Genomic DNA, 27328 nt, shown 5'->3' on the forward strand with positions numbered 1-27328 from the left:
CTTTTTTCCCCTCAGGTTCTAGTATCTCAGGGCAGTTTTCCTTAACGAGCTCTTGGAGAATGTTGTCCAGGCTCATTTTTTCATCATAATTTTCTGGTAGGCCTATGATTCTCAGATCATCTCTCCTGGATCTGTTTTCCAGGTCAGTTATTTTTTCTTTGAGGTATTTTACCTCTTTTTCTAATTTTTCATTTTTGTTGTTTTGCTTGGCTAGTTCTTGGTTCCTCATAGAGTTATTTGTTTCCATTTGTTTAATTCTGGTTTTTAGCAAATCATTTTCCTTGGTTAATTTTTGAAGCTCCTTTTCCATATCATACACTTTTCTTTTTAGAGAGATGTTTTCCTCATTATAATGTTTTTCGAATTCTGCTATTTTCGTTTTGAGAGAATTATTCATTTTGTCTTCTATCTCTCTCATTTTGCTTTCAAAGTTCCTTTAGATCTCATCTAGGAGAGCCTTCTGTGCTTGGGATCCATTCCCTGTTGAAGTCTCAGCTGTGGGTGTGGAGTCCACAGTGTCTCCCTCTGAGGTTGTTTCCTCCCTCTGAGGATAGTAGGACTCTAGAGTCTTTGTCTTTTTAGTCTGCTTTCTACCCATTTTGAGGCAGTGTCCTAGCCACGCCCTTCCTCTAGAATCCCAAGTTTTTACTGTAGAGGGTTTTGCCCTGGGGCAAGAGTTACTATATTTTCAGGGTCAGAGGGGGGGTTTGGAGCAAGTGGGGTTCACTCTGCCATCCTTGTCTTTGGAGGTCCTGAAAGGGGCTTTTTTTTTTTTTTAAAGATTTCTGGACTATGAAGTGGTAGCCCCAGGAGTGTTTGCTGTCCAGTATAGGGGTCCCTGTATTTGCTTCTTACCTTGCTCTTTCCAGTCCCAGCCCTTTGGTGATAGGCCTGGTAGTGGACCTTGTGGTTGGTGGGAAGACTTGCCCTCCGAGTTGATCAGGCCCCTTCCTGGCCTGCGCCCGCCGCGCTGCCGCTGCCGCACCTTCCCGTGCAGGCCACCGCACCGTCGCCCGCTATTATTCCTTATTAGAACTTGTCCTTCGCATCTATGTATTGATAAATCTGGAAACGGCCACAGCTGCTGCTGATCTGGAGTCCCTCTGGCTGGTGGCTGGTCAGGCCCGCCCTGGGGCTAAAGCCTCGGAGTGGGGCTGGGCTTGGCTCCCACAGCCTTGCGCTGGCCAATTCCTGCCAGCCTGCCGGGCTGTTCTCAGCGGGAGGTTAGCTTCTCTGTGTCATTTTGTGGGTTCTGCAGCTCCAAAGTTTGTTTAGAGTCCCCTTTTTACATGGATTGGGGAGGGTGGAAGCCAGAGCCGCGGGAGGGTCGTGCTTCTACTCCGCCATCTTGGTTCCGCCTAGATATAGATTTTTATTTAGATATAGATATATTTCCTTTTGGATATGACTAATTTGGAAATGTGTTTTGCTTGATTATATGTGTATTAACAGGTTTTGTCACCCCCCAAAAAAGAACCCCAGCTATTAAACTTTAGGAAATTATGGAAGGATAATTGTCACACTTGACATATTAGAACAGAGACAGCAAAGAAAAAATAGAATTCACCAATCATGTCCTGAAAGATATCCCATGATGAAAACTCCCAGGAATATCATAGCCAAAAATTCAGAGTTTCCAAGTCAAAGAAAAAAAACCATAAGCAGAAAATGTTTTCTAGTGCCTTAAAATTAGTAAAGAAATGAGAAGTATGGTAGAAATACTTAGAGAATTAATACCTTAGCACACAAAGTACAAAACCTTACCCAAATAGCTAAATCCTTGAAAACTGGAATGGACCAAAGAAAAGTTAATGATTTCATGAGACAAGACATTTAAAAACAAAACCAAAGATTGAAGAAAATTTATGATATCTCATATCAAATAACTGCCCTCAAAACAAACCAAGGAGTGATATTTTAAGAAACATGGATTGGCAGTAAGTAGGGCTGGGGAATTCATGTGGAGGTCAGAGTTTCGTCTGGTCTGAGAGGGCAGAAGACCAAGACCATTTGAAGGAGACATGGCTGCTAAACTGTTTGAAGCTGTTGGCAAGTTTGGCCTAGGCTTAGCTGTTGTAGGAGGAGTTGTCAACTCTGCTTTATATAATGTGGATGCTGGCCACAGAGCTGTCATCTTTGATAGGTTCTGTGAAGTCCAAGACATTGTTGTAGGGGAAGGGACTCATTTTCTCATCCCGTGGGTACAAAAACCAATTATTTTTGACTGCCGTTCCCGGCCACGGAATGTCCCAGTAATCACTGGTAGCAAGGATTTACAGAATGTCAATATCACTCTACTTCTCTTCTGACCTGTTGCCAATCAGCTGCCCCGAATCTTCACCAGCATTGGTGAGGACTACGATGAGCGGGTGTTGCCATCCATAACCACTGAGATCCTCAAGTCAGTGGTAGCTCGATTTGATGCTGGAGAATTGATCACCCAGAGAGAACTAGTCTCCAGGCAAGTGAGCGATGACCTCACAGAGCGAGCGGCAACCTTTGGGCTCATCCTAGATGACGTTTCTTTGACGCATCTGACCTTTGGGAAGGAGTTCACGGAGGCAGTAGAAGCCAAACAGGTGGCTCAGCAGGAAGCAGAGAGGGCCAGATTTGTAGTGGAGAAGGCTGAGCAACAGAAGAAAGCAGCCATCATCTCAGCTGAGGGTGACTCCAAAGCGGCCGAGCTGATTGCTAATTCATTGGCCACAGCGGGAGATGGCCTGATAGAGCTTCGAAAGCTGGAAGCTGCAGAGGACATCGCATACCAGCTTTCCCGATCTCGGAACATCACCTACCTGCCCGCTGGACAGTCGGTGCTCCTCCAGCTTCCCCAGTGAGGCCGTTGGCCCCACTGATACTACCCCACTCGGCCATGATTTAATCCACAGCCTTCTCCTTGTCCCCCCATCCAAAATCACTGTGAGATTTAATGATTTGGCTTAAGCAAAGGAAATAAAGTCATTTTGGGATCTTGAAAAAAAAAAAAAGAAACATGGATTATCTGAAAGCCATAACTTCCCTTGCGCCCCCCTAATAAAAACCTATGTAAATATTTCAAGAAATTATGAAAGAAAACCACCTAGCCAACAAAAGGCCATTGAAGAAAAGATTAAAATTTCATTAGAGACTGAATTACTTAGTTTTTAAAGACTTGGTGGGTCAAAGAACAAGTCATAGAAGTGATAGATATTTTTTTTTAATGATAATGACAACAATGAGACAATTTGCCAAAATTTGGAGCATGCAGCCACAATGCAATCTGGGAGAATTTATATCTAAACATTTTCATCAACAAAAAAGAGGAACAGATCAGTTAATTGGACATCCAACAAAACTAGAAAACCAACATTTCAAACACTTCATTCAAATAACCAAATAGAAATTTTGAAAATTGAAGAGATTAACAAAGTAGAAAGTTTTTTTTTTATGAATAAGCTACTTAAAAAAAACAAATAGATAAAATGTCAGCCAATTTGATGTTTAAATGACAAGGGAAAACCATATTAACAGTATTGAAAATGAAAAAAAGTAGAATTCACAACAATTGAAGAAAAAATAAAAGAAATTATTGGAAACTGTATGACCTAGTGATGATGTAGGATAAGACTGCAGTGGACTATTAGGATTATCAACTGCAAGTACTTAAGTTATCATTCTTGGCTTTTTGCTTTTACTAGTACTAGCAGTATAACACCAACTTCATTTTTCTGTTGGATATTTTCATAATCATATATTGTCAAAGAAATTCACTTTAAAGTCAGATTAATAGAATCTGGACTGAAAAAATTGTGAACTATGATCTTGTAAATCTTCTGTTTGGGTTTCTATGTCAGTGTCATAAGACTTTCCTTGAAAAGTAAAAATATGAAATTAACTAGAGCCATTGAGCATGGAGTGTCCCTCTGAGTTTTTACATATATACTATAAATCTTTTTCTTTTTTTCCCAGAAATTGCTTTAATTGTTAACTAATATTAAATAGGCTATAAATTGGTGAGACAGCCGTGATGTATATTAGACTATTAGCCTTGGAGTCAGAAAGACCTAAGTTCAAGTCACACCTCTGACTCATACTGTCTCTGTGCTCATTGGAAGGTCAGAACACAAGGTGTCCTAGACAATTCTTTAAAACTACAAATTAAAGAAAAGATACCTATTTTTCTTGCTAGAGCAAGTCAATCACTGGGCTCCCAAGACCAATGGAATTTCAAGTCCTGTGCTAGTGGGGAGAGGGGGAAACTAAAGTAAAATTTTATCAAGAAACAAAAGCAGAAAAAATACAGTTATTCCCATTTGAGAATTTAGGATTCCATGGAGTATTTTTTATCCATTTCACATTTTAAACCTAGTCTGACATTTGTACTTAAATCCAATTGAGATTAAGTAAATTTATACATGTCTGTATGTGGAGGTTTATGTATGTCACATGTTGTATTATACTTTTATTTTAGCTTTTAAGAAACCGCTCTAAAGAGGAAGGCAAGATAAAATGTATTACTTAATTTAATTTTTTATCTAGTTTTATGATTTTATTAGTATAGTGAACTCTCAATGAAAAAGCATCCTTTACTAATGCAGGTGGGCAAGTCTTATGTAAGATAGAGGCTTAGAGAATCATTGGGGTGCCTAAGGGATAAGTAACTTGTCAAAGTTCATGTGTCTGCTATGGTTCAGAGGTAGGATTTGGACCTGTATAGTCCTGACTCTGATGTCTTCTCTTTATTCATTATTCTATCATCTCTTCTTTCATTTATATAATGCCCATCTTAAAGTTGTTGTGGTTGGGTTTTTATGTTTTTAATTTTTGGTATTTGAAAACAAGAAGCACAAAACAAGTTATTTTGAGAAAGGCACACAATTTAAAATTTGTACTCTAGAAAGAAAATGTTTGAAAATAATAAACATAATTTTTCAATTACTTTTTTCTTTTTTTGCTTTTTGGAGGGCAGTTGGGTTTAAGTAACTTGCCCAACGTCACACGGCTAGGTTTTTTGTTTGTGTGTGTTAAGTGTCTGAGGCCAGATCTGAACTCAGGTCCTCCTGACTCCAGGGCCAGCACACTACTCACTACGCCACCTAGCCACCCCTTCAGTTACTTTCAAGAAAAATGTGTGAGATAGTGGTGCAAATTTATATGCAAGCATTTTTATTTTCTATATAAATTTCAGAACTAGACGAACTCAAATAGATTGGTTTATATTTGATTGTTCAGCTGATTGTTTACCTAAGGGAAATTCCACAAAAATAACCAATTTTGAATAAAGATTGCCTCCATGGTCTTAATTTGCCACTTTTGTATCTTCCTTTTGTAGTATGGTCTCTAGCAAAGCATCCCATAATGCAGGGAAATAATGTGCCAAAGGGAAAGTAATGAATTCCATCAATCCAGGATACATTTGTGGGATACAGTGATCACAATCCACTTAATAGTGCATTCAGTGGATAATCTAGCAGAGAAAAGAATGTGTATGTTCATGCTGCATAAGTAAAACACTGTATTTAATATGTTATGGCCTTGGTTAGCCTTTAAATATTTATATCTCTGTATTTTTCACAGTGAAAACCTAACAGTCTGCTAGCATTTATTAACTGCCTACTATGTGCAAAAGATATAAAGAAAGGCCAAAAAAAAAACCCCTCTGGTCCCTCCACCTGAGAACTTCTAGGGAAGTATAAGGGAGAAAACATGCAAATAACTCTGTATAAAAAAAGATATAAAGGATAAATTGATGGGGGTGGGGGATTGGCCTCACAGGGGATGCACTAAATTTAAAGAGAACTAGGAAAAGCTCCTTAAGCTCCTTGCAGAAGGTGGGACTTAAAATGAGAGCCAAAGGAAACCAAGAAAGCCAGGAGGAAGAGATAAGTAGGGAGAACATTCCAGACATGACTTAGCACTTTGACTGGCACTGAGTAGGCTATCAATAAATGCTTATTGACTGATAGGCATAAAGGACTACCATTCAAAAGACTCGGAATCAGAAAGTGAAGTGTTGTGTACAAGGAATGGCAAGGAGACCAGTGTCGTTGGATCACAGATTGTGTGGAGGGGAGTAAGATATAAAAAGATGAGAAAGGAAGGATGTGTCCAGGTTAGGAATGCCTTTAAAAGACAAACAGATGATTTTACATTTGATCCTGGAGGTAATGGGGCACCACTGGAGTTTATTTAATGAGAGTGAGAGGAAGACAGAGGTCAGTGACATGGTCAGACCTACGTTTTAGGAAGATCAGTTTGACAACTGAATGGAAGAAAGGGAGAGACTTGAGACAAGGAGATCAAACAGCAAGGTATTGCAGGTGTGAGGGTCTACTAGAGTTTTGACAGTGTCAGAGGAGAGGAGGGGGTGTATATGAGAAATGTGAAATGTAAAATGACAGGATTTGAGAGCTGATTGTATATGGAGAGAAGGGTTAAAAGACAATGAGAAATCCAGGATGATACCCAAGGGTGGAAGGGAGGATACCAGGGAGGATCCTTGTGGTACCCTTGATAGAAAAGTTAGGAAAGGGTAGAGTTTAGGAGGGAAAAACAAGTTTAGTTCTGGACCTGTTGATCTTATGATGCCTGCAGACCATCCAGTTCAAGATGTCTAATAGGCAGTGGTACACATAAGACCAGAGATTCAAGAGAGGTTAGGGCTGAACAAATATATCTGAAAATCATCTGCAATGAGAATTGAAATTGAAATTTGAAATTGAAATCGAAATCATAGGAGCTGATGAGACCACCAAGTGAAATCATATAGGGGAAGAAGCGAAGGCTCAGGAATGAGTCTTGAAGGGAGGCACCCACAGTTAGCAGGCATGACATGGGTGGAGATCGAGAGAAGGAGACAGAGAAAGAGTGGTCAGACAAATAGGAGAAGAACCAAGAGACAGTGATATCCTGAAAACCTAGAGAGAAGAGAGTGGTTAACAGTGTCTTTTGAAAAGACACCACTAAACACAGTAACAATTAACTCAACAGATATTATTGACTTCCTGTTTTATATAAAGCATACAGGGAGGTACTATGGAAATACAGAGAAGTATAAGACGCTTATCCTGACCTCAAGGAGAATAAGGTCTTGTTTGTTGAATTGAATTCAACTAACATTTAAGTGTCTGCTGTATATAACACTCTTTGATAGGTGCTGGTGATAGAATGATTAAAAATGGCACAGTCCTTATCCTTTAACTTTCCTTAGATGTTGGGGATGACTTAGAAATAATACAGTATATATTATGATACATGATTTTATATGATAGGGCCAAGGAAAGGACAGAGACAAAGAAATGAAGTAAAACATAAAGGGGGAAGGGAGATTAAGGAAGGCTTCATCAAAGAAGTTGCACTGAAGCTCAGACTAAAAGGAAGGATTTTGCTAAGAAGAGATAAGGAGAAAATGCATTTCAGTAATGGGATGGTGGCCTCTGTGAAATATCTTTTATAGGCATTCTCATCAAGTCCACTGGCTCCTCTGACTTTAGGGGTTGTAGGTGTCCTCAGACTTAGGGTCAGAAATATGTTGAATATCAACATAAATTTAAGATGTAAATTACCACTTTCAATATGATCTGGAAATCTAACTTGAGCACACAGATAATAAATAATGGATTCCTCTGAAGTTCAGTTCGACTGAAAAAACAAACCTGTTTTGACTATACACATCCAAAATAAATTACCCTTGCCCTCAAGGAGCTTATAATCTACTAAATAGAAATGTTCCAAGCTGTTCTGTCTGCTCTCTGATCTTAATTCTTCTCACCCTAAAAATAGGACTCTTCCCAAGGGCCCTGGGTTCTTAGAGGTGAGTTTTTACCATATCTTCCTGAGAACTTGGCCTTCATGCCACTTCTAGGCAAACCATCATCACCACCTCCTCCTTTCTGTTTCCTATTTCTTTATTATCTTCCATAGACAAGAGGAGTGTATGGGATGTTTGGAGAAGACAAGCACCTCCAATGTGAGAGCTTGCCGAGCCCTTTTCAGGACTGCTCATCCACCTTGGTATCCATGTTCCAACCCCTACTCCATTCTTGGCTCTAAGAATCTGTAGCATGTGAGGTGCATTGTTAAAGCAGACAGCTAACCCAGGCTGAGGGTAACAGACAGGCCTCCCTCTCAGATCCATCAGTGAGTTAGGGGGTGTCTGCTCCAAGCATGTGGAAACTTATGTGGCAGAATGGACACATGAGAACATTTTGTTCCAGCTGCTATGAAAGTAACTGAAGCAGGCAATGTGGGGTGCCTAGAGCTGGAACTCAGGTCTCCCTGACTCTGGGACAGCTAAGTGGCATGTGTATAGAGCATTGGGCCTGGATTCAGGAGGCCTTATTTCCCTGAGTTCAAATCTGGCCTCTGTCTCTTACTAACTGTGGGACCCTGGGCAAGTAACTTAACTATGTTTGCCTCAGTTTCCTCATCTATAAACTGAACTGGAAAAGGAAATGTCAGACTGCTCCAGTATCTGTCAAGAAAGTCTCAAATGTGGCCCCAAAGAATCAGACACAACAGAAAATACTCAACAAAACAACGATTTCATGACTCTGGGCCCTGCACTCTATCCACCGCACCACCTACTAAGATTATTGTTGTTCCATTGTGTCTGACTTTTCATGACCCCGTTTAGGGTTTTCTTGGCAAAGATACTAGAGTGATTTTTTTTGTTTTACAGATGAGGAAACTGAGGCAAACTGAGGCAAAAAATTAAGTGACCTCCCCAGGGTCACATAGCTAGTGTCTGAGGCAGGATTTGAACTCATAAAGAGGAGTCTTCCTGACTCTAGCACAAGTACTCTATCTGCTGCACCACATAACTTCTTAGTGCCTAGTAAGCATTTGAATGCTTTTTCAGACGTACAGCTTATAATTCCTCATTATCTTATCTTTTCATACTACTGTTTAATATTATAAGATTGTCTTGATAGCTGTATTTGACTTGTTGTTTTCTTCATTAGTTCAGTCTATTGCAAAATAACCCATGGGTTAACAGTTTTACAAAACTGATTTCCCATCGACAAGCAATAACGAAGCTATGTGCAATTCCTGACTTTTAAGAATTCAAAAATTGTTATACCAGCTGATGGATAATTAGAGAATGCAGCATTTAGAAGACTAACAATTGGCCAGATAGAATTTGAGTCATGTCAAATTCATCTTAAAAGAAACATAGGTTCAAATTGGGACAGCCTGATACTGGCTAAAGTTAAAATGACTAATGCTTCCTTAACTTTACCAAACTTATTTTACTAAGTGGCTACATTTTTTAAAAGACGTGAAACCTTTGAGGTGGCTAGGTGGCTCAGTGAATAGAGTACCAGCCCTGGAATGAGGAGGACTTGAGTTCAAATATGGCCTCAGATACTTAACACATAAGCTAGCCATGTGACCTTGGGCAAGTCACTTTAACCCCAATTGCCCTGCCTTCCCGCCTCCAAAAGACAAAAAAAAAAATCTTGAAACCTTCAGTATTTAATAGTTTTATAACACTTTTCTCTTGGTTTTCCTTCCTGTCTGATCAGTCTTTGAAAGTCTTCTTAATAATGATAATGATGATGATAGAAATGATCATTGTATAGCTAACTTTTGTATAGCACTTTACAGTTTCCACAGCACTTTACAAAAGTCATTTTGTCTTCACAAAAGTGTAGAAGGTAGGTGCTATTATTATCCCACTTTATAGATTATAGATGAGGACACTGAGGCAGACTTGCCCAGGTCACATCACACAAATAGTAAAGACCTGAGATTGGATTTGAACTCAGATTGACCTGCCCCTAGGTCTGGTGCTCTATCAGCTGCCCCACCTAGCTGCCTCTGCACTGTGGTACAGTGTAAATGGTGCTAGATTTGGGCTTTCTTTTGAATCCTATCTCTGCCAGTTACTAAAGGTGTGACATTTCTGGACCTTGGTTTATTTATTTGTAAATATTTGTAAAATAAACTGGTGAAACTATATGGCTTCTAAGGTTCCTTCCACCTCAACTTTTGATTCTGTCATCTGTGTTGAAGGTCGTGGAAGATGTGAATTTCAGGGAGCACAGTAGGGAGGAACAGATAGTACATGAAGGAGAGTATTATACAAATTAGACTAAAGCATTTGTATTTTATCCTGTAGGCAATATGGAATCTCTGAAGGCTTTTTAACCTGGGAAGTCATATGTATATCCAGGCCTCTGGACATTAGGAAGGTTATATGGGTAGACATATGAAGGTTGGATTGAAGAGAGGAGACATTGGAGGCAGGGAGACCAGCAGCCAGGTGAGATGTAATGAGGACCTGAACAAAGAAAGTCATCATGAATGAATGAAGCATTTATTAAAGGCTCACTTTATGGAAAAAAATTTTTTTTAACAATCTCACTGTATACAAAGCAACGTGTGGCGAAACAAAAAAAAAAACAATCCCTGCTCACATTCTAATGAGGAAGACAACCCTTATGGAGGTTTCCACTGAAAGTCAGATGGAAGGGCATGGTTGCCATGACACCCAGGGTGAAGCAGCAAAGCAGATGGTAGTGTCCCCTCTTCTGTTGAGGGACGACCTTCCTCATAATCATCAAGACTCACAGCTCCTTTGTCATTCTTGACTCCTCACTTGTATCCACCTCTCTTGTCCAGTCTAGTCAGATTTGTTATCTTAAGCTTCACATCTGTCTTATAGGTCCCCCTTTTCTCCATTCACACAACCACCAACCTTATACAGGCCTTTCCCACTATCCATCTGGACTAGTACAGTACCCTTCTGGATATTATCCCTTCTTGTCCAATCTATCCTCCACTCAACTGCCAGAATTATGTTCCTTAAGTGCAGTGCAGACTATGCCACTCCCTTGAGCTCAACAGACTCTAGTGGCTTTCTATTCCATACTCCATGATCACATAGAAAAATGTCCTCTTTGGAGTATATATAAAAATAGCTCTTCACAACCTGTCCTATTCTTACCTTTCCCTTCTTTTCAAACCTTAGTCTATACCCTCTACAATCTAGCTACACTAACATGCTCATAGATTTGCTTCAATACTCACATTTGGCACTCCATAGCCTAACTCCATCCTTTTTCACTGGCTGACTCCAATGCCTGAAATGTTCTCCCTTTGATTCCTAGTTTCCCTGGTTTCCTTCAAGACTCCACAGATCTACCTAATGCAGGAGGCTTTTTACAATCTCCTCTTCCCTTCTTCCCCTCAAATATATCTTGTATGTACCTAGTTATTTGTCTGGTATCTCCATTAGAATATGAACCCCTTGTGAGCAGTTCCCATATTTTACCTTTTTTTGGTCTCCCTAACACTAAGCACCTATTTATTATATACCAGGCAAGATGGTAAAGTTATAGTTCACTCTGCAATATCACTTCTTGAAGTCTACCTGTTCTTTAATAATATTCATCAAAATGACGTTAAGCATGAATGGAGATGATTCTCATTACATTTTTAAGTAAACATGCCTAAAACGTAGGCATATGAGTTGGTAGTCATTAATGTTCTTTTGGTTACCTATTTTCAGTACTAATATTGTTTGAAATATTTTCTACATTTGTTGTATCTTCCCCTCTTTTAAATGCCTAGTGAATCCTTTAACACCCTCACAGTTATGTCACCGTAAGTAGGACTCTCCTCCATATACACTGATTAAATTTGGCTGCTTTTCCCATCCAATTCTTTTTAGATGCAATTTTAATTCTTCTGTAAGCACATTCAGGACAATAATGTTAAGAGTTATCAAATGGGAATCTTTTGTCCTTTATGGTAAAAACTGTCATAAAAATCTTTGCAGATCTTTTCCATTTTTTCTTCTAAGAGTTGTCCTTCCATTTTCATACTTCAAGTTCCTTATAGAACAATTTGCCATAATTGCTTCTTTCCAAACTTTCTTTCAATTGGTCTTATCCTCTACTGTTCTCTCTACTTTTATGAGGCAATACTGTTCATACTCTTCCATCATCTTTCTTATAGAAATATTACCCATTCTTATTCTAAGACAATGTTGCCTCTGGCCATTCTTTTCCCCTGTTTGATAAAGGAAATAAAGTAGTTGATGACTGAGGCACTTTTAAGGGATGTGAAAGAGCAGAACAGGAAGGAGCAGAGCAGACAAAAGCTGGAGCAGAGATGGGACCAAGCATAACTGAAAGGGAGAATGCTTATGATTTCAGCACTCTGTAGTTCTCTTGTCTGTTGGATGGCAGACAAAAGCATCCTGTCTGTTTTTAGATAGAAGTCCTGAAAGAGGACTTTACTGTAGTTACAGAAGCCCTGAAACAGAACTTTACTGCTATTTTCTACATTTGTTATACCTTCCCCTCTTTTAAATGCCTTGTGAATCCTTTAACACCCTCATAAATGCGGTTAAGTGACTTGACCAAGGTCTCACAGCTAGTAGAGTGTGTTAAGTGTCTGAGGCCAGATTTGCACTCAGGTCCTCCTGACTTCAGGGATGGTGGTCTATTCACTGCACCACCTAGCTGCCCCATCATATAATTTATTATAAAATATCTCTACATCTTAATTATCAGCCATCAGTGTTGCTTCATTAGCAGAAATTATTTTCATGGTGATCTTTTTGGAAGTACTTGTGATGAGTCCTGCATTATCAGATCACCAGAAGTCCTATTAGATAGCATTTCTTTAACATGTTTATTAAAATATATGTCTAACTTATAGTAAATCAAGAGAAGCTTTGAAGTCACCATTTGCTATATAAAACTCAACGATTTATTATGAGCCAGCCTTTAGTTACATATTTTATTAATAGAACACAACTAACTTTGGATTGGAAATACAAATGATGACTTAATTAATGATTAAACTTTTTCCATTTCTTTTTTTAACTTTTTTCTTTTCAAATGCTTTATTAACTGCTAGTTTACATCATTCATTTCCACAAGATTTCGAGTTACAAATTTTTTCCCTGTTTTCCCCCTACCCACCACCCCAAAATAGTGATCCCACTGGATATCCTCTCCTCCAATCTGCTCTCTCCCATATCTTCTCCCATACCCCCTCCAAATTTCCAGTAGGGCACGGTGGATTTCTACGCCTCAATGGCTGTATACCTTATTTCCCACTTACATGTAAAATAATATTGACAATAGTATATATGTGTGTATGTATGTATATATATATATATATATATTTGAAACATTTGATTTTAAAGCTTTGAATTCCAGATTCATTCCCTTCCTCCCTTATCACCCACCATTACTGGGAAGATAAGCAATTCAGTATAGGTGTACATGTGTAGCTATGCAAAACATTTCCATGGTGGATATATTGCAAAAGATTGACTCTATTTCCTTCCCTCCTATCCCACCTGCCACTTGTTCTATTCTCCTGTACCTTTTTAAAAGTGGGTGCTTCCAACTTCCCTCTCCCCCAGCCTGCCCTTCCTTCCATCATCCCCCCTCTCATCCCCGTCCCCCCTACTCTCCTGTAGGGTGAGATACCCTATTTACTGTGTATGTCATTCCCTCCCTAAGGCAAATTCAATGAGAATAAGGTTGACCCATTTCCTTTTGCCTTCCTGTTCTTCCCCTCCATTGTGACCATTTTCCCTTGCCTCTTCTATATGAGATAGATTACCCCATTCTGTCTCTCCTCATCTCCTCTCATTATATTCCTCTTTCACCTCTTAATTTCACCTTTTAAGTATCATCCCTTCCTATTAAATTGGTCCTGTTCCTTCTATCTATGTATACCTGTACACATATATACACACATTCACATATGTATTCATATGTCTATATACCCTCCTATATAGACATATATATGTATGTGTGTGTGTGTGTATACACACACACACACACACACATTTCTATTCCCTTCAATTTTTCTCATACTGAGAAAAGTTTCATAAGTTACAATGATCATTTTTCCATGTAGGAATGTAAATAGTTCAACTTTGATAAGTTCCTTATGATTTCTTTTCTCTGTTTACCTTCTCCTGCTTCTCTTGCTTCTTGTATCTGAATGTCAGATTTTCTCTTCAACTTTGGTTTTTTCATCAAGAATACTTGAAAGTCCTCTATTCCACTGAATGACCATATTTCCCCCTAAAACATGATACTCAATTTTGCTGGGTAGGTGATTCTTGGTTTTAATCCCAGCTCCTCTGACCTCCAGAATATCATATTCCAAGCCCTTTGATCCCTCAGTGTAGAAGCTGCCAGATCCTGAGTTATCCTGATTGTGTTTCCACAGTATTCAAATTGTTTCTTCCTGGTGGCTTGTAATATTTTGTCCTTGATCTGGGAATTCCAGAACCTGGCTTTAATATTCCTAGGAGTTTTCTTTTTGGGATCTTTTTCAGGAGGTGATCGGTGGATTCTTTCATTCTCTATTTTGCCCTCTGGTTCTAAAACATCAGGGCAATTTTCCTTGAAGGATGATTTCTAGGTTCTTTTTTTGATCATGGCTTTCATGAAGTCCAATAATTTTTAAATTATCTCTCCTGAATCTATTTTCCAGGTCATTGGTTTCCCAATGAGATATTTCACATTGCCTTCTACTTTTTCATTTGTTTGGATCTGTTTAATTGTATCTTAATTATGCATAAAGTCACCAGCTTCCCTTTGTTCCAATCTAATTCTGAAGGAATGATTCTCTTCAGTGAGCTTTTGAGATTCTTTTGCCATCTGGCAAATTTGGCTTTTGACATCATTCTTCTCCTCATTGCCTTTTTGAGCCTCTTTTGCCATCTGAGTTAGTCTATTTTTTAAGGTGTTATTTTCTTCAGTCAGGTTGTTGACTCTCATTTCATAATTTTCTTGTATCATTCTCATTTCTCTTCCCAATTTTTCCTCCAATTCTCTTATTTGGTTTTCAGAATCCTTCGTAAGCTCCTCTATGGACTGTAACCAGCTCCTATTTTTCTTGGGAGCTTTTGGTGCAGGAGTTCTGATTTTGCTGTCTTCCTCCTGTTCCATGCTTTGATCCTTTTTGTTCCCAAAATAGGAGTGTAAAGTTGGGTTGCTCTCTTTGCTTTGCCTCCTTTGCCTGCTCATTTTGCCATTCAATTACTTGACTTTTGAGCTTTTTGCCACAGTAGGACTCTGCCACCAGACAGGGGATCTTCGTCCCAAATTCTGGGGTTTTCTCAGCTACCAAAGGTTTTAGTTGGATGCCCTCTCTGAAACCTCCACATGCTCTGGTAAGCTGGTCACACACCCCAGGACCTCCACCCTAGACCGCAATCCAGGTCCAAGCAGGTCAAAGCAAGAGTGATTACCCCTCAGACTGGTTACTTGGTCCCCCTACAATTTGCAGGACAGGAGGTGAAGCTGCTATGGGGTGGTGGCCGCCAGGCAGCGCCTCAGTGGTTTCTCGCCCCCAGGGTCAAAGGTCAGCCTTACTCCGAAACTACTAAATCCCAAAGTCCACACTGCACTGAGTTCTCACTTTGTCCTTAGCATCTATGGGTTGATAATTCTGGAAACCGCCACAGCTGCCAATGATCTGGAGTCCCTCCAGCCACCGGCTGGTCAGGCCCTCCCTGGGCCTAAAACCTCTGGCTCGAGCAAGGCTGAGTGAGCTCCCAGAGTGCTGTGCTGGCTGATTCCTGCCAGCCTGCCAGGCTATCCTCGGCAAGAGGTTAGCTTCTCTGTCATTTTGTGGGTTCTGTAGCTCCAAAGCTTGTTCATATTCACCTTTTACATGAATTGGAGGAGATGGAAGAGGACACCTGCGGAAGTACTGTTTCTACTCCACGATCTTGACTCCATCATATATTTCTATATAAGTAAAAATAAAAATGACTAATTATTTCACATTGTATGATAATTATAAATTTCCTCAATTTGAAGATTCTCAGTTAAAAGAGCTTAGAAGCTTGAAAATTATAGACATTATGGAGTTTTGAAACATTTTAAAAATTAAAATCAGGGGCGGCCAGGTGGCACAGTGAAGAGAGTACCGGCCCTGGAGTCAGGAGAGCCTGAGTTCAAATCCAGCCTCAAGACACTTAACACAAAAAAGTAGCCATGTGACCTTGGGCAAGTCACTTAACCCCCATTGCCCTGCCTTCCCCCCTCCAAAAAAAAAATTAAAATCAGAAAATACATATTTTAGCTTATGGAGTATTTTAATAGAGGCAGATAGGTGGTTTGGTGGAAGTACTAAAGGTACTTTAGGTGGAAGGCTGACTTAAAACCCCATGGCTCCTCTTCCACAGGTGATTCTTCCCTGGATTCACCCAACTCTTGCCTGGGTTCACAGGTAGATGGCTATTCTCTGATTCTATATCTCAGCTTACTGTTCTGCTCCAAGCTCTTCAAAGTTTCTGTTTCTAGGAAGACAATGCTTAACAGAGCCACAATAATATTTATACACATTGCCAGCTCTATCATCTCAATTCGCTTTCTGTCTGACAAAATAACACAAATCAACAGACAAGGCTTCTGTCTGAGAAATCCAACACAAATCAACAGTTAAGTCCCAGGACTTCTATAACAGCAGTAAAGTCATCTTTCAGTACTTCTCTCTAAAAACAACAGACAGGATGCTTTTTTCTGACAGACCAACAGAATGTTACAGAGTACTGAAATTACAAGCATTTTCCCTCTCAGTTCTGCTTGATTCCAGCTTTGCTCAAGTTTTTCTCTCCTCTGAGCCTTTCTGTTCCACCCTTCCTGCTCTGTTCTTTTGGCATGCTCCTCCTACCATGGACTCCATGTGATGACATCAGGCTTATTAAGGGTAACACAATGTATACTATTTCCAACAAAGTCTTGATACAATCAAAGGTGAGGCTCAAAGGCACCTGAATAACTGAAACAAGCAGCAAAGTACTACTTTGCTAGCCATCACAGCCTCCAACAATTACTAGCTGTGTGACCCTGGGTACATTATTTAACCTCTGTCTGCCAGTTTCCTTATCTGTAAAATGAGTTGGAAAAGGAAATGGCAAACCTCTCCAGTATCTTTAAGAGCTTAATTCCTAGGAAAAGCTGTCCGTATCCATTGCTCTCATTTTCTTCCTCTCCTTCACTTCCCATTATTTTGCAGTTTGGCTTCATCACTCAACTGAAACTGCTTTCTCCAAAGTTACCTGTGTTGTTTTTTTTTTTAATTGCCCCATCATATGGCCTTTTCTTAAACCTTACCTTTCATGACTTTTCTGCAGCATTTTTACACTGTTGATCACACTCTCCTCCTGAATACTTTCTCTCCTCTGGGTTTTCATAATACTGCTTTATCTTGGTTCTTTACTTGCTTCTGACTGCTTTCTCAGTCTCCTTTGTTAATTGATCATCCATATCATGAACACTAAGTATGAGTATACTCCAGAGCTCTGTCCTAAGTCCACTTCTATTCTCTATACCCTCTCACTTGGTGACATTCACCCCATTGATTTAATTATCATCTCTATACAAATGACTCTCATATCTAAAGTATCTAAACTTTTTCTCTGTTCTAATCTCCACATGGGATTCTACTATTGTCTAGTGAATGTTTTTTTTAATTAAATTTTATTTTTTTTCAATTATCACACATTTATTTTTTTCTCCTTCTTCTCCCCACCATGCCCCAAAGGAAGAAGAAAAAAATAAAAACCAAGTATATTTAATTAGGAAGAACAGATTTGCATATTGGGCATGTCCAAAAATGTCTCATTCTGCATATTTACTCTTATCACCTCTCTTTCAGGAAGGGGTAGTATTCCACATCATTGATCCTCCAGGATCATGGTTGATCACTGTAGAGTTCTTATGTCTTTCATTAATTGTTCTTTTCACAGTGTTTTTATAGGATAATTTGTTTTCCTCGTTCTCACTTCACTCTGTATCATTCATACAAGTCTTCCCAGGTTTCTCTGAAACTATTTCTTTCAACATTTCTTATAGCGCCATAGTACTTCATTATATTCATATACCATAATTTGTGTAGTCATTTCCTAGTTGTTGGACACCTCCTTAGCTTCCTACTCTATGTCATATAGGTATCACAATTTTAACATTTCCCCCCCCCACCCATATAACTTTTCTTCTCTCCTTTTCCACCTTGAAATATCTCCTAGATGGGTATTTTGAAATGTTCAATAGGCAACTGGTGGTTTTGGGCTGTGGAGAGGTCATAGTTAAGCCCATGGGAGCTGATGACATTATTAGAAAAGAGTAGTAGAAGAAGACAGCTCAGAAAAGAACCTTGAAGGACACCCAGAGTTACAGGGCAAAATGTGGATAGTGAACCAGCAAATAAGAAGCTATTAGATAGGTAGAAACTGCACCAGGAAAGAATAGTTTCACAAAACCTATAGGGGAAAGAATATCAAATATAACAAACAGATCAAGCCCTCACAATATAGAGTAATCCCTTTGAACATAACAAAAAAAAAAGTTGGGTTTTTTTTTAAGCTCGTTTATATATAAAAACATATATACAAATGCACATCTCTTGATTAGAACATTGCTATAACATTGTGCATTGTAATATAGATTATTATATCTAAATATGCCAGCTTAGGACCCCGTTTTAAGAGATGTAACTACCTCATTATCATGTAATTTCACTAAAAATGTTTATAAATTCTGTTGACAACCTTATAGCCAGTATTTAATGTAGTCAAGAATGTCCCTGTTTATTATATTCAGAAGAATTGATCTTTTAACTTAAAGAATAATGACAGAATTGCTATTTATATTTAATCATTTGTGGAAGGAAGCATTACATAGTAAAAAAGGAAAATATTTTAAAGCTTAAATTCATATGTAGCAAGTAAATTAGAATGACTTTGTAAATTCCCTTGAAAGCTCTAAAATAGCTGAATCCATTATAATTTAAAGAAACAGTAACAAACTTAATATACTGCTTGTATGTCAAATCGTTATGAAGTCGTTTTGTTATTTTTGCAGTCTTTTATTGTTTTAAAATTTATCTTCAAATGACGTAAAGTAAGTTTTCACAAACTAAAATCATAACATTTCTGAGATGTTAGTTTATTTTCGTTTAAACTTGTATGTCCCCCATTATTGTTCACATAAAAGAACTGTGTGTTTTCCCCCAGACTTATCAAAATCATATGCTTTCTGCTTGAATTTTATAAACTGAACCCCCAAAGCCCAAAATTATTCAGAATAAAATATAGCATGCGTATCTTAGCATAGTGTTTGGGACATAGAAGGCACTTAGTGTTTATTGATTGGTAGACTAGAAGTTTGGTATGCTTTCTTGAAACCAGTATTAACAAAGTACAGAAGTAAAATAAGGATATAAATGTATAAATATTCAGAAAATGAGACAAAAACATATATTCTAAATCTTGACTTTTAGGACAGGGGATCTTTATATTGATTTGAACATGAAAAATGATAATACTGACTCAGGTGTTCAATTGGATGCAGATTGATTGTAGTTTTTGGAGTATTTCATGGCTCTTTAATATTGGCTTTGAATGTTAAAAGGCATTGTAACCTGATGATGGTCATGGTTGTTAATGGTTTGTATTAGCTGGAAGCTATAAAATCATCCAAAGACTCTGTTAGTGTTAGAATAATAATTTACCAAGACAATTACCACATGCTGGAATTTTTGTGCAATGCTAATTCAGTATTATTAATAATGAATAAAATTGTACTTTTTCAGGTTGCTAGAGGCAGTGGGGAATTATTTCTATGAATATTTCAGCACATTATTTTAATCATAGCTCCACAAAATTCAAGTGGGCAATATTTTATATTTCTAAGTTCAGTCTACTCAGGGACCATAGTCATTAAGTTGCGAACTATTTGCACTGAGCTCTAGCCTATGATTTACAAGCCTTGTTAAAACACTATAAAAATAGAACAGGTTGTGCCATTAGTACTTGTAATTTGATGCTGCATTTGTTATTGACCTCACACTGATGATGTTTTTAGTAGTAAGTTCATTTTGAAGAAGACAGAGTTGAATGGTTTAATACCTAAATAGAATAAAATATATATGTTAGTGTAAGTTGGGGGGGGGAGAATTGCACACAAATGTTTGTATGACATATTTGTAAATTTCTCAAATTTGACTAATGAAAAAAAAATAAAAGAACCTAAATTTTGAGAAAATATTTTTAAGTTATTCATTTCTTGTAAGTATCATATTTAATAACATGGGATTTCATTTCCACCTTCTAGCCAACTGCATGATTTCTGGCGCTTAGATTATTGGGAAGATGACCTGCGTAGACGGAGAAGATTTGTTCGCAATGCATTTGGTTCTACTCATGCTGAAGCCTTGCTGAAAGCTGCTGCAGAATATGGTTAGTACTTATGACTATTATGTAAAGATATTTCAGTTTGTTTATGTGCTTAACTATGGTTGAGAATTCATAATTTTGTTGGCATTAGCACATTTTCTCAAATCACTCAGAAATGACAAAGATTTTTTCCCCATCTTTACTTTTCTTCATTTTTGGGTCTAGCATCAAAATGTCTGCTTCTAGTAACTCAGAAATTCTCGCAACATCTATAGCATTTTTTTTTGGATAGGTCAAAATTATCTATATAGTTGCTTATCATCAGATTTTACCAGAGTTACAGTTTGAAAAGCTAAAGCCAGAAGAAAATTGGTTTCCTGTGCATTTAAGGTATATGTCACCACTACAACCAAGCCTGCCACCATGGCAGAATACGTACTCATTGTTAGCCAGTCAAAAGTCTTGGATAGGCTTGTATTGTCTATATGACCATCAGACCCCTTTTTAATGCTATAATGACCTTAGTTTAGATTTTTTTCACCTATTTTTTTCTTCAAGAGAAAGAAACACATGTCCATCTCTCATTTCTATTTTTATGCAAGTATTTCACATACCTTTGATATATAATGTTGTTGCTTTATTTGTGCTTACACTTACTTGTTTGTGTTTTTCCTTTGTCAGTTTTCATATATTTGCTAGATCTTAGAGTTCTTGGAGGGTAAAATTGTTTTGCTTTCTTTGTATTATCAGTACCTACCAAAGTTTCTTACACTTTGTAAACACTGAAAGGTTTGCTGAATCCAGAGTAGAATAAAGTTCTAAATGGAGCATCTGGTGGTAAATCAAATTACAAAATGGATTTAATGCAATGAAATTTATTTCCCTGATAGAAAGAATTGCATGGTAAAACAGTTACTTGTAATAAAAATGCTCACTAAAATGTTCAGTGTTATAAAATTAGCCCAGTACAGTGTTCAGGTATATAACTTATTTAATAGGTTTCAAAGCATCAGTAAATATCCTAATGCAAATAATATCTCTGGTTTCTCAAATTAAAAAAATTATAAGCCATTTAGTGTTCATGTTTTATGATTTAAGTGGATTTGTGCTATCTGCCTATTTGAAGAAAAGATTTTCTGGGAAATTGAATAGAAGAGTATTACAAGGGATATGTTTAACCAACTTAAGGGACCAACTTTTAAAGAATTTAATTTTATGAATTACCTGAAAAGCACCATTGCAGTGGTCCCTAATTGGAAGTACTTTTTATCTCCTCATTAACATAGGCCCTATGGTTCATCTTCCTGGAACTACTTCTTAAGTAGCAGGTGTATATGCCTAGAAGTACCTCCAATCTCCTCTTTGTTCATCTTCCACATCACTGCCAAAGGAATTTACCTAAATTTTAGGTATGATGTTATTCCTTGATTTATAAATTCCATTGACTCCCTGTTGACTTTAGAATCAAATATAATCTCCTCTTTTGTTTCATTTAAAGTCCAGCAAAACTTGGCCCTAATCTACCTTTCTATCTTTATTGTAAATTACTCCCCTTTCTACACTACACATTATTATTGCAGCTTCTCACCTCCAGTGCTCATTTCCCATTTCCAGACCTGTGCATTACCCTACCTCCATGGCTAGGATTCCCCCCTCCCCTACCTCTTGGAATCCCTTGTTTCCTTCATAGTTCTACTCAGGTACCATTTTCTCCATCTACCTTTCCTCATCCCCTTCCCGATGCCAGTATCCTTCCACTAACGTTTCTTGTGTTGATTGTATATACTTAATGTATGTGCAAAATACTTAAGTCTTATTGCCTCTCCAAATAACATGAGTTTCTTGAGGGGGTAAAACTGCTTTATTTTTTCTTTGTAACACAAAGCAATGTGTGCCTGACACACTTAGCCACTTGATACATGTTTGTTAACTTAAATTCCGTAATTCACACTTTTAATTAATTTACACTAAATTTGGCCCCCATTAAAATCAGAATAGAAATGATTTTGTATTGTAGATTATTCAATAAAATTAAATAAATATTAAGCATCTACTTTGTACAAGCTACTATACAAGATTTTAAGAATGTAGTATAAAATAGACACAGAGCTTGTCCTCAAAAACTTTATGTTCCAACAGGGAGGCTAAAATATATACACATAGTTATGCTATTATGACAATGTAATAAGTACTTACAGTTATGAGAATTTTAAGGGAATGGGTCACTTTTGAAATGCAATTTCAAAGGTGGGAAGGACCTAAGAGATCATTTAGTCTAACACTTGCCTGAACCAAAATTGCACAAACAACTTCCCCCACCTAACTCACTCCCCTAAAAAAAATACACATGTCATACTTTTAAACCACAATTCCCTATATAGCTTCCCTAACATGTGGTCATGTTTCCTATAATTAATAATATTCATAATGATAATTTATATTTACATAGTACTCAGAGGTTTGCAAAGTAACTTATATTTTACCTTATAATTTGATATAGCAAATATGAGAGATATGTGCTACTATTCCCTCCAATTTATAGACAGGTAAGCTGAAGCTAACGGATGCTGAGTAACTTAAGTCAGGGTCCCAGAACTAGTAAATGTCTAAGGCAGGTTTTGAAATTAGGTCTTCTTGATTCAAAGTTCTGCCTTCTTTCCACGAAGCCAAACTGCCTTTTTGAAGGCTTTCAATTCCAGACAACTCATCACCTCCAAAGACACCTCATTCTACTTTTTTCATGGCCAAGATTTTTAGCAGATTCCTCTTTATATCAAGCAGAATCTTCTGCTCAGCGAATATTAGCAGAGGGAACCAGAGATGTCTTTGTGTATTAGATAAACCCTGGGGTTTGTCAGGGAAGCCCTGGAACAGTTTTAGCCATTGAGGGTAAACTAGCATGTTATGTTGTAAGTATGTGGGGTTTATGTGAGCAGAGGCAGGAAGGCAGAAGAGGGCCTCAGAACCAAGGGAAGTGACCTGCCCCAGGGTGGTTGTGTATTTATACTTAATACCCCATGGAATATGCTCTCCAAGAATACTAGGCATTGGTGTGCTGATAAATGTTTATCTGGTCTCCTCCTTCCCCCTGCCCCCGAAAAAAAAAAGGTATATACAACACACTTTTAAGTTTAATCTATATTATTAACATTTTCTCCCATCTCTTTCCTAAGTCTAGACAATCAACAGAACAGTAATCAAGTTCTGATTTTTAGTTTGCAATTTCTAAGGGGTGAATGCTCACAATGAAAGATGTAAATACGTTGAAAATTTAACAATCTTGAGGGTTCAAGTTCACTCTAGCATACTCCTGGTGCTAGGTTACCCTTTGGTTATGTAATCCTACCTCTATAGATCATTATTACCTCCATCAGTAAATACGTTTTTATTAATCACCCAGTAGGCGTTAACTCAATTAACTCATAGCAAAGGCTTTCATTAATCTGATGTAGAAAAAACAGTACCCCACAAATGCCTGGTTCATACTGTCCTCCAAATGCACAATGCATCTACAGAAAAAAAAGAGGGAACAGATTTGGAGGAGCAGTGAGGCATATGTGTACAGTTACCAAATGGCAAAGACAACTCACTCTTCCAGTACTACAAGTACTATTCTGTTCTTTATTCTCCTCTCTCTTCTCCTGAAGTCCTCATGGTATTTCCCTCTTAGTATATTAGTGTCTCTGAAGGGCAGGTCATTTGGACTCCTTAGGGTCTGCCCGTCTCCACAGATCAGTAGCCCTCTGCCAGGACTAATTTTCCTGTGAGTCAAAGTGTGTTCTCTTTTCTGCTACCAGTAGTACCACTCCTTGAAGTGGTAAGAATAAAGACTGTTTTCAAATCTAATGAGCTCAGCTTTTTAAGGGGCTATGAGGACTGTGGCTAATCTTAATCTAACCAAATGACCAGGCTCTCCTTCCAGTTCCAGCAAGGAAAAGATCTTTCCTGTTCCTAAAGGATTGATGTATATAAACCCAGAATATCTTTGTATCTTATTAGCATATCTGTACCTCCTTCATCTAACTTTTTACTTTTGATGACTACATTAGAGGAAGAAGGAGAAATCAGTTGGTGAGAGACCAATTATTCCCTCTTCCCATAAGGAAGTAGTGATATGAGGAAACAGAACAACTACAAAATCTGAGGAAATTTTCAGGATTTAATAAAATCTATTTTGTTGCCTCTGGGCCCCTTAGGCCTTTACAACTGTTAGAATTTATATTCAACTCTAAAAATATTTGTTAAATATCTACTATATACAAAGTTGAATGGCGTTGAGTAGTAGATAGAAAACAGGCCTCATAGTCAAAAAGACCTGTGTTCAAGGCCTACCTCTGGTACTTTACTGGGAAAGTCGCCTAATCCTTCAATGCCCTGGGTAATCATCTAAGACTCTAAGTTTCAGAGAAGATAGATATCTTCATTGGTAGAAAAAGTTCATTACCAAGAGCTCCCTACACTGATCAGTTTTCATTTCTAGTTTAAAAAAAATGCAACAGTATAAGACATTATGCTAAATTCTGGGAGTAGTCACAAAAAGGCATGATATATGCTTTCAAGAAATTTACAATCTACACAAGAAGTTTTATCCATTGCAACATTTTTTACTTGAAAGCAAAATTGTGTCTGAACTGATCTAGTGACACAAATTTTTTAGTCAGAACCATCTTCATTATGGCAACAACAAAAAAATTATAGATTTCCTTTTTAAAAAATAAAGGAGGGGCAGCTAGGTGGCACAGTGAGTAAAGAGCACCAGTCGCGGAGTCGGGAGGACCTGGGGTCAGTTCCAGCCTCAGATACTTAACATCCACACAAAAAAACAGGCCGTGTAACCTTGGGCAAGTTACTTAACCCCAATTGCTTTAAAAAAATAAATAAAGGAACCATCCTTTACTGTGGAATATATTTCACTTGATGGTTCTGTCCTTCTTGATTTTGAATAAGTTGTGTGAAGCCTCAGAGAGCTGTCTAGAATTAAGTGTAGACTATTTACATAGCCATAAATCTACTTTGTAAAGAAGCCCCACAGGGACTTGATGTACTTGTCAGTCATTTCCAGCCATTAGTATCCATCAGGTAGCAAGAGAGGGACCCTAGATTAGAGTAAAATAGATCAAACTGCTTTGACTGTCTTATTGTGACTGAATCTTCCATTAAAATGGTTTAAGCCATTTCTCCTCTTCCCTTTTTAAAGCATTATACCCTAAGTTATACTTAAAACTTATTAGGAAGGAATAAGAATTTCTGGCTATGAACTAAATTATAGTAACATTAGTAACCCTTCTCTTTTGACAACATTAAAAGAGATATTGATAATAAGTTCCCTGTTAAAAGATAAAATGGTAATGCGTAGCTTTGTAAGTCAAATTTTAAACTTATATAATAGATTTTCATCTTGTATTTACTTTTCAGATATTTATTATAGATTACAGTATTTAAAACTTTTAGTTGACTTCTTTCTGTAAGAAAATATCTTTAGCACTGATGGGATTTTTAAATTCCTCTCTGCAATAATAATTAGTTGAATAATTTATGAGGTTGTCATGTGAGAAAGATTTGGGGTGGTTTGATGTACTTTCTGCCCCTGGTCTTAGAATGTGATTAATAAAAAGGTAGAGACTTGTAATTTTTTCCATAATGTTTTATTTTCCTTTTTTTAACCTGATATTATTTGGATATTTTCTAATGAAATGCCATAAAGCTACCAGTTTATTTGATTACCAAGATTCTCAAAGTACAGATAAGAAGAATATAAGAAAAAAAATTTTAATTTCCATATAGCAAATTAATTAATGAGAAAATTATTTTGAAAGGGTTTTTTGGCAATCCTTGTATAATGAAATTGAATCTAGCCTAGGAAGTCTCTGTGAAGATGTTTCTTTAGTTTTCAATAAGAGCATGAAAAATTTCCCTTAAATTTTGGTAAGCTACATTGAGTGTCAGGTGTCATTTAAGCTTTTGCTTCTTCCTCATAATATTACAGTGAAACAATGTTATTAAGGCCCCAAAACTAGTAGGCTCCTCCCTGTCTATGATCAAAGGCATCAACTTAAATAGGTTTGATCAGGCATTGCAGGAGAGGGCTGGCAACTTCTGCAGGAGGGAAAAACACAGAGCAATGATGACAAAGTTAATCAGTCGTTTCTTTGGCAATAAATAATGAGATATGCTGAGGCCTGCAGATGAGAGCGTTTCTAGGTTCCTCAGAGATGAGTCTGTTTAACACCTGATTTATCTGAGCTTGTGAAGCCATCAAAATATGACCTTGATGAGTAAAAAGCTGCTGATAACAGATTTCAAATTAAATCTATATTGAATATTCATATATGTTTGGCTACTCTAATAATGTAGTGCTTTCAGTCAACAAGGAATAAGAATTATCTGGAGCAAAAAAATTTAATTTGATTATACCCCTGTTTGAGAAAGTAATATCAAAAATTTAGCTTCTTATAGGTTTTATGTTTACAAGGTTACTCTGAGAACTGTCAGTAATGTTTGCTCATTAAAAACAATTTTTAATTTTCAAGAGTTATAAAATAATTTTCCCAAGCTTTTTTTATTCAAGATTTTATTTCCCCCCAATTACATGAAAAACAATTTTAACGTGGTTTTTTTTTAATTTTGAGTTCAAAATTCTCTCCTTTCCCTCCCCCCTCATTGAGAATGCACAGAGCCTTTTTCATATAATGCAGAGTTTATTATAGTGGTTTCTTCTACTATGTTAAATTGTTCTTAGCTACTTTATTTGTATTTGAGTTGAAGCATTAGGTGTGATTATAGTTCAAAAGTTTCCAGTAAAATTATATTACATAAATTAGGAAAAAACACCCAGTGAAACATCGTTTTGACTACTTTTTTTAATCCTAGGCTTATAGATACATAGCCCTTTTCATGCAATCTCTTAAAATAACCAGGATTGCTTATGTAAATGCTAAATAGAAAAATAAGATATCAGTTTTGTAGAAACACCTAGTTTTAACAAAATAAATATCCATATCAAAGCCATAGCTGTAGGCATCTGAAGAAGTGAATATTTTCAAATTATATAAATCAGTTCATTTGATTGTATCTGATAGTAATGTCTTAATATACCAACTGGTATAATTCTTATCATTACCTTTGTGACAGAAATATGTTTACAAATGGTTGTTATATCCTGTCTTGAGGTTTGCACTC

The 27328-nt window shown here is 37.3% G+C and overlaps 1 protein-coding gene and 1 pseudogene across 3 annotated transcripts in view; both read left to right on the forward strand.

Moving 5' to 3' along the window:
* Positions 1 to 27328, forward strand: part of NBEA (neurobeachin) — an 809664-nt gene that overhangs the window by 502233 nt on the left and 280103 nt on the right. For all 3 annotated transcript variants that reach the window (XM_069079971.1, XM_069079972.1, XM_069079973.1), the window contains exon 38: positions 20088 to 20212. In XM_069079971.1, coding sequence (XP_068936072.1) covers positions 20088 to 20212 — 125 coding nt within the window. The remainder of the gene's footprint in view (positions 1 to 20087; positions 20213 to 27328) is intronic.
* LOC138155565 (prohibitin 1 pseudogene) lies at positions 1902 to 2991 on the forward strand (annotated as a pseudogene).

The sequence above is a fragment of the Petaurus breviceps genome, unplaced genomic scaffold, assembly GCF_028583685.1.
Source record: "Petaurus breviceps papuanus isolate PSGF00001 unplaced genomic scaffold, PetGlider_PUasm1.0 91133, whole genome shotgun sequence".
In the NCBI taxonomy this organism is placed as follows: Eukaryota; Metazoa; Chordata; class Mammalia; order Diprotodontia; family Petauridae; genus Petaurus; species Petaurus breviceps.